At 37.0% G+C, this 8,682-nt stretch overlaps 1 protein-coding gene across 1 annotated transcript; it reads right to left on the minus strand.

The window, feature by feature from the left end:
- Positions 1–7,412: 7,412 nt before the first annotated feature.
- LOC121167340 (olfactory receptor 2H2-like) lies at positions 7,413–8,393 on the minus strand. The gene has a single exon (XM_040996792.1). It carries the CDS (start codon positions 8,391–8,393, stop codon positions 7,413–7,415), a length of 981 nt encoding a protein of 326 aa, XP_040852726.1.
- Positions 8,394–8,682: the final 289 nt, after the last annotated feature.

The raw sequence follows: 8,682 nt of genomic DNA on the forward strand, positions 1-8,682 counted from the left end.
ATGGATATCAGTTAAGGAATAAAATAGATTTATGTGGATTTTTCTGAGAATTTGTTCTTGTCTCATCGTGTTCTTTTTGCCAAATATTACATGTTTCTGATGGTTCTGTAGTGTTAGGTAAGAATGATAGTTCAACTAACATTCACCATCATGGTCATTCTGCTTGCAGGGATATGTTAAAATAACTACTTTGAATTATTAAAAGCTAAAATAGTAACTGTAGTAAGTAGTAAAAATCAGTAATATGAATTATACTATAAGCTCAATATTTTCGGCTTATCCATTATAATTAGCATCCACAGGTACCCTGTCAGTGTCACCTAAGACACATAAAATCACTCTTGTGGTTTGGCTCCATGTTTAGGTGGCGGCATTCATGGTGCATTCAATGTGAGGTACTCTCTGTTGTAGAAGAATCACCGGTTTGCCACCTTCAGTTTTTGTAGATATGAGTACCTCTTCAAATTTCAAGACTGTGGGAAGCAGCGAGGTTGGGTGGAGAGGGAAAAGAGGCAAGTTGTGTTCTTTTCTTGGAGAGGTACCTAGGAAATGTACGAAATCTGTTATCTTTATATTAAAAAAGTGAATTTTAAATTTTATAAAGACAATGCGAAAATCAAAAGTATAAAAGCAAAAAACTCCATAGTTTTGAAAAAGTTGGTTCTGAATTTTTTTCTTTGCTTTTACAATGAAAGGAATCTTCTTTCTTTAGGCTACTGATACAAAATCGGTTCTTGTTCTATTTTCACTTGACTTGAAAAGAATCGACTTGTTTCTTGAACATGTTCTCACGCACTCCAAGATATATATTTCTCTTCTCCAATTTCAAAAAGTATTATTAATATATTAGGATGAATTGTTTTTTAAAAAACTAAGTCTTCAGGGGCCCAGCGCGGTGGCGCAAGTGGTTAAAGGTCCTCGCCTTGCACGCCCAGGATCCCATATGGGCGCCGGTTCTAATCCCGGCAGCCCTGCTTCCCTTCCAGCTCCCTACCTACGGCCTGGGAAAGCAGTCGAGGACGGCCCAAAGCTTTGGGACCCTGCACCCGCATGGGAGACCCGGAAGAGGCTCCTGGCTTCGGATTGACATAGTATCGGCCGTTGCGCTCACTTGGGGAGTGAACCATCGGACACAAGATCTTCCTCTCTGTCTCTCCTCTCTGTATATCCGCCTTTCCAATGAAAAAATAATAAAAATAAATCTTTAAAAAAAAAAAACTAAGTCTTCAAATTGACTTGCATGATTTTTATGTTTTTATCCTTGCCTCAATGTTTTTAGGAAACCACAAAGGAGTGCTTCGATAGGAATTTATGATTACATTTACCTTAGGGATGTGGGGTAGCTACAATAGACTTAAGTGACTGAATATTTTGTAGAGTAGTATTTGAAATCATTGAGTAAAACTGATAGATAATTCCAATATACTTTATTAGATGTTAATTCATTTTTGCATAAACACATACACAAAATGTTCATTTATAAGTGAAACAAGGTATCTGTATCTGTCTGCATTTCAATCAATAAAAACTAAAAATAAAAAATTGCAAGTTTGTAATTATTTAAGAAATATATGAATATATTTTGCATTTAATGTTTAAAATTTATAATGAAATATTTAAAGGAATACAATGAAAAACAAAAGTATAAATGAGTTTTTGAACATTTATTTTAAATATCATAACCATGGGTCTTATAATTAATTTGAAGAAGGAAGGAATTTAGGTCGATAATGAATCATAATCTGGTACCATGTCTGTGCATGCATTAGACCAATCGAGAATGTCTCATGAAATTGTTGAAAAGTCAGTAAAAGAAATGATTTGCATTTCAAGAAAATGTAACTGATATAAGTTGTCTTTTTATTAAGACAAATATGGGTAGAAATGATGTTTAATAACTGTTTCACTAAAAGCTGAAACTTCTGGGGCCAGTGCCATGGCATAGCAAAATAATCCTGTGCCTACAGCACTGGCATCCCATAAAGGCTTTGATTCAGCCTGCCCCAGCTGATCCACTTCCAATCCAGCTCCCTGCTTATGGGCTGGGAAAGCAGTGGAGGACGGCTCAAAATCTTGGCCCCTGAGCCCATGTAGGAGCCCCAGAATAAGCTCCTGATTTCCTGGCTCCAGATCAGCTCAGTTTCATTCATTATACCATTTTGGGAGTGAGCCAGTAGATGAAAGATCTTTCCCTTTCTGTAAATCTGCCTTTCAAATAGAATAAATGAAAACACAATTGAAACTTCCAAAATATAGTTCTGAAATTTAGAATTTGCCCTCAAGACTTAGAGCATTGTCATGAAATTGGTAGAATTTATGAAAGAAATTAATGAAGCTGTGATTATTTGGTATTGAATTAATATATTAAGAATCCTATGCTATGGTTGGTAGCTTTTTAAAAAAAATCAAAAAGTAATCTGGGGTGGGGGGACCTTTCTGGCATGCCTGTGCTGTTATCAAGATCTAAGAAAATTTTTTCAAAGAGAAGTCATGTGTTTTCCTTTACAAGAATCAATTGTAGCTAGATTCACTATCTGAAAAACATCAGATCATCTGGGGCTGCTCCAGTTCTTAAAATCACTGGACATGAGCAAATATAGAAAAAAATGTAGCAATCTAAAACTCATATGCTTGCTAGGTGATTGTAGACTCATTGGCACATAATGTTTTTAAATTTTACACAAGAATACATGAACACATATACACTCAGGAATAAAAAATATTTCGTGATGTTATAATATATTTGATCACTTTTGTCATCTCAGATATCTTTGGTCTAACTTACTCTAACATACAGCAAAAAACAAAGAGTGTCCATTACCCAAATGCCAAATAAGAAGTGTTTCAGGCTTGCTTTTTTGGTAGGATTTTGAAATATTTGTATATATGTAAATATATACAATACCCTAGGGTAAGCCGAAAATTCATTTTTTCTTATTTTTTTCACATCCTAAGAATATACTTCTAACATAATCTTAACCATTTTTTAAAAAAGAGTTTTTATATATTTGGGCTATATCCGATCACACAAAGTATATAGATTTCCTCCTGTGGTTTAACTCTGATGATCAAAATTTAGTAGAATTTCAGATTTTAGATGTTTGTATCAGAGATGCACAATTGATATAGTGATATTTAGACTAAGGAGCAAAACCCAGCAATGTTTGTGTGAGAAGCTTAGCCATAAAGATTGATCATAAATGTCCTGCTGCTTTCTTAATTCATCCTGTCTCCCGCATTCAGCAAGCAACATTCTACCTTCTGTGTCTAAATATTTTTAATTTTATAAGTGGAAATGTTATTCAGACACTGTGGAAAATCACAACCTCCTAAGAATTACAAATAAAAAATTTAGGAAAAAAAATAATTAGCAATGAAGAAAATCCATAGAAATGTTTGATTTCTACCATACTGTTTCAAAATTTCCAGGCATTTATGTTCAGTACATTCCAACATTTCAGCTAATTTTAAAAAATTTTTATTGGAAGGGCAGATTTTACAGAGAGGACAGAGAGAAAAATCCACTGGTTCATGTCCCAAATGGCCGCCACTCTCTGAGCTGATTGAAAGCCAGGAGCTAGGAGCTTCTTCTGGGTCCCACGAGCGTGCAGGTTCCCAAGGCTTCGAGCTATCCCCCACTGCTTTCCCAGGCCATAAGAAAGGAACTGGGTCAGAAGCAGCACAGCCAGTACCTGAACCCGTATGGGATCCCAGAGCTTGCAAAGGGAGGATGTAGCCAGTTCAGCCATTGTGGTAGTAACACTTTGGGTAATATTTAAGCACCTCTGTGGAAGAGAAGACATATTATACTAAGAATAAAATTGTTCTATAACTGATGTAAGTTCTTAGCATTCCCAAGCCTATCAAAGAGGTGTCTCCACTCTCTGCATTTTTGTAGTTTGTATTGATTGTCTGTGCCATAGAGTGGTTTAGATAATAATATATCCTGTTATCTCATCTTATTGTCATGAATTCCACATCACCTTTGATTAATGCAGGCCTGCCTGCTTTGAAAAGTGTATGTACTATATACCTATTTGCATTCAAAGAAAATGAGGCAGAATGTCAAAACATTTTAACTGTTATAATTTTAGAAATCTGTGTATCCATTCAACTATTTTTAAGTTTTTATATTATTGTATTTTAATAATAAAATTAAAAATAAAATTAATATAATCTTGACTTGTATGTTAGAGAATTTTCTAAATGTATTTCTTTCTTTCAACCTTTTAATTGTTTAAATCTTATGGTATCTGTCATTTGTTCTTCCTGGAATGTCTAGTTGCTTGGAAATGATTTTATGATCACCTCCCTGCAATCCGAAGCCAGGAGCCAGGAACTTTTTTCCAGGTCTCCCACATGGGTACAGGATCCCAAGGCTCAGGGCCATCGTCAACTGCTTTCCCAGGCCACAAGCAGGGAGCTGGATGGGAAGCAGAGCAGCCGGGATTAGAACCAGTGCCCATATGGGATCCCAGTGTGTTCAAGGCAAGGACTTTAGCTACTAGGCCACCACACTGGGCCCAGATGCTCGGTTTTAATCTTCTGCATTTGCATCTCCAGTTATCCCAGGAGCTCTTACTTAAGAGATTGTCTATTCTCCACTTTCTGGTTTTAGTGCATCTGTCTAAAAAATTTACTGGCAAGTATGAGAGAAAATATTTCAAGAAAAGCAGTTTCCTGTGGATGTGTGTTCTCATTTTTGGTATTCTGTAGGTTCATGTGTCTGTTTATGCCAATATCATGCTGTTTGGATTACAATAGCTCTGCAATATATGATGAATTCTGATATTGTCAGGTTTAAAAGTTTGTTCTTTTGTAGGTCTTTGTGCTTCCATATAGACTTCAAGATATTTAGATTTTGTTAATTTGAAAAACAGAGTCACACAGAGAGACAAGAGACAGAGACACCTTGTATCTGTTGATTACTCCCCAAATGACTGCAACCACCAGCCCTGGGCAGCCTGAAGCCAGGAGCCCAGAGTTCCTCTCTGTCTCTCCAGGCTGTAGGGGCATGAGCACCTGGAACTTGATCTGCCACCTCTCAGGCTCATTAAGAGGGAATTAATTCAAAGTAGAGCCCCTGAGTCTCAAACAGGCCAAGAAAGACAGAGATGAAATGATGCCAGAGAAATGTAGAGGATCCCAATGACCTGTTATGAGACTTGATGACAAGAAATTTGAAGAGACTGCTATGTGTTAGTTTGGCGGTGCTAGGACACCCTTGAGAAACAGAGAGGCTTTTAATGCAGTCTGCAAGATTTTTGTCTTCATGATTCAGTTTTGGTAAGTATATATCCTGAAATTTACCCACTCATTCTTGTCTTTCCAATTTGTTGGGAGCTGGATCAGAAATGAAACAGTGGAGACACAAACTGGTACCCATATAGGATGCTGGCACTAGCATGCACAAGATTAGCCTGCTAAGTCACTATATCAGCAACTGGGCTTTTGATTTTGATGAAGATGTTTACCGATATAAACTTTCTTGTCTGTGCCAGTTTTACTGTGTCCTGTTCTCATTGGTTTTAATGATTTCTAACTATCTCATTTACATTTTTCTGTGATCTATTTTTTGTTTAGGAGCTTGTTGGTCACTCTCCATGTATTAGTTTTATATCTATAATTTTTTTATTTTTATTTCTAGTTTTATTTCATTATGATCAGAAATATACATAATTTCAATTGTTTTAATTTGCTGAGTCTGGTTTAGTGAAATTATATATTATGCGTTGTAGAGATTGTACTATTTGCCTACAGAAATGAAGTGTATCTTACAACTACTGAATCAAAATATTCAGCAAATGTCTGCTAGGTCCTTCTTATCTATATCACATTTTAACTCTTGTGTCCCCTTTTTCATTTTTAAGATTTATTTTATTTATTTGTAAGAAAGAGCTACAAAGGGAAAGAAAGAGAGTGTCTTTATTCACTGATTCACTCCCCTAAATGGTTGCAAATGTAAGGGTTGAGCCAGGCAGAAGCCACTAGTCAAGAACTTCCTCTGGGTCTCCTGTGTGGATGCAAAAGCCCAAGAGCTTGATCCCTCTCCCACTACTTCTCCAGATCGTTAGCAAGGAGCAGGATGGGAAGTGGAACAGCTGGAACTGGAACTGGCACCCATACGGAATGCAGGCATTGCAGGTGGTAGCTTAATGCTCTGCACCATTCTTAATGCTAGCCCCATTCCATTGTCTCTTTACTTTTCCTTTTCCTGGATGATCTGTATACTGATCAAAGTGGTGGGTAAGTCTTCCACTGACATTGGATTGCAGTTCACATCCCAATTTGATTCTCATAATGGTTCCTTTACAAAACTGGGTGCTCCAGTATTAGGGTGTATCTATACAGACAGATATAGATGTAGAGATAGAGATAGAGACAGAGATAAAAAAAATGATAAAAAATGATAAAAAAAAAAAAAGAATGAATAAGAATAGCGTCTGAGCATACCCTACATGGGGACCTGGGGAGGGTGGGAAATTGGGAGGGCCTTCTCCCTTAATACCCTCCTTTTAAACATGAAGGAAACAATATGGAAAAAAATAGAATAGTGTCTGGTAAAAAGAAGCCAGTTTGTTACTACAGGGACTTAGAGAGAGGAAAAGCAGGTGTTTATTTCTATAAGAGACACCTTACAACATAAAGGTTCAAACTAGGAAAAATCAGCAGGGGATCTTATGAGGAGACAGCAACAGGCAGCAGTAAGTGTGGACTTCCTCTTGGCAAATACTTCTGTCCTGGCTAACTCCAGGCATATTCGTCATCAGTAATGGTGCTACAGAGGCAGGAAGCCAGAACAACTTAGAACCAAGACCTACTACTGAAAAAGATCACACAGAGTCTACTAAAATCTCTGCAAAACCTTAAGGACCTAGTTGGGACTGGAATTTTGAGTGAAAGTCCTGTTTGAGCTTGAAAAAGTACACAACCAAGAAAAAGGGATAAATTGGAAGGCATGAAATAAGTTACTTTTTAATTGACAAAAAATTTATAAATTATAGTATAGAACATGATGTTCTGAAATATATATATATATACATTACAGAAATGCTACAAAAGCTAACTTATGCACTGAATTATGAATTAGCTCATTAGTTTTTAAATGAAATGAGACTTTTTAAAATCTACTCTTCATAATTTTCCAGTATACAATACATAACTATTAACTTTTGTCCCCATGTTATACACCAAATCTCTTGATGTTATTTCTCCTGACTAAATTTTATATTTCATTTATTCCCCCACTTTAACTGTATTCTGTGTTCTCTAGATAATAATTATTACATGTATTAATCTCCATACCATACTCTTCTTAAATCAACGGCATAAGAAAAGGGATTCAGCAACAATTTAACAACGAAATTGAAATTGCTATATAAGTAACATCTTTTCCTCCAACTAATTTATCTTTAAGATGTAAATTTCCAGCATCTGTGGTCTGTTTTTTCTCTATTCTTCGAATTCCATATACTTCTCCCTAATCTCTTCAATGCCCCTTTTACCTCCTTGTTCCTCAGAGTGTATATAAGAGGGTTAAGAGTTGGGGTCACTACAGTGTAGAAAAGGGTGAGAAACTTGTTCTGTTCATGAGCATAACGACTCTTGGGTTGGAGGTAGACACCTGTGACAGTGCCATAGAAAAGAGAAACCACAAGAAGGTGAGAAGTGCAAGTGCCAAACGCTTTCTTCTGCCCGGAAGCTGACTTTATCCTCAGCACAGCCTTAACAATAGCAGCATAAGAGGACAGGATAATGATCAGGGGCACCACCAGCAGAATGCTGCTAGCTACGGACATCTGGATTTCATTGTAGGTGGTGTCTGTACTGGAGAGCTGAATAAGTGCTGGGACTTCACACACAATGTCATCAACCATGTGGTGGGAGCAGAAAGGCAACTGGAGTATAGCAGGGGCCTGAATGAGAGATGGAACCAAGCCAGTCCCCCACGCCAGGAGAGCCAGCTGCAGACAAACTCTTGGGTGCATGATGGTGGTATACTGCAGTGGGCGACACACTGCTACATAGCGGTCCACAGCCATGATGACAAGAAGGACACATTCAGTGCCCCCAAGCCACATGAAGACGTAGAGTTGAATGGCACAGCCTATGTAACTGATAACTTTCTCTGGGCCCCAGAAGTTAGTCAACATTTGTGGAACACAGCTGCCGGTGAAACAGAGCTCCAGCAAAGACAGATTGGAAAGGAAGAAATACATAGGAATGTGGAGTTTTGGATCCGTCAAGAAGACAAGGACTATAACTATGTTGTTTGCAATAGTCAAGCAGTAAAACACCAAAATAATCCAAAAGAGTATCATTTCCAAATATGGCTTGTCAGAGAAGCCCAAGAGAATGAAATTACTGTGGCTGTCATTGCAAATCACAGTCATAGCTTCTGAGACAATTACCTCTTGAGGGAATGGTTCAAAATTAATTAGTTAGAGGCCTGTGATGGTTCCTGTAGAGACAAGAAGAATACACTTGTTTAACTCAAAGTTATGAGATTCTCACTTGCTGTATTTTGGGGATGAAAGATAACATTTAGTAGAAATTTCCCAATGCTTTCATACTTAATTCCTTTAAAAGCATATAATTTCTCCCTGCCTATATTAAAATTTACTCTTAATCTTTGATATCTTTTACTCAATCTTTCTTTTCTTGTTATCATTTTCTCAAACT

This window comes from Ochotona curzoniae, unplaced genomic scaffold, assembly GCF_017591425.1.
Source record: "Ochotona curzoniae isolate NIBS_2020 unplaced genomic scaffold, NIBS_Ocur_1.0 patch361, whole genome shotgun sequence".
NCBI classification, from domain to species: Eukaryota; Metazoa; Chordata; class Mammalia; order Lagomorpha; family Ochotonidae; genus Ochotona; species Ochotona curzoniae.

Bases quoted from the DNA above. Each gene is read 5' to 3' on its own strand.
- LOC121167340 (XM_040996792.1), bottom strand. From the start codon at position 8,393: ATGACTGTGATTTGCAATGACAGCCACAGTAATTTCATTCTCTTGGGC.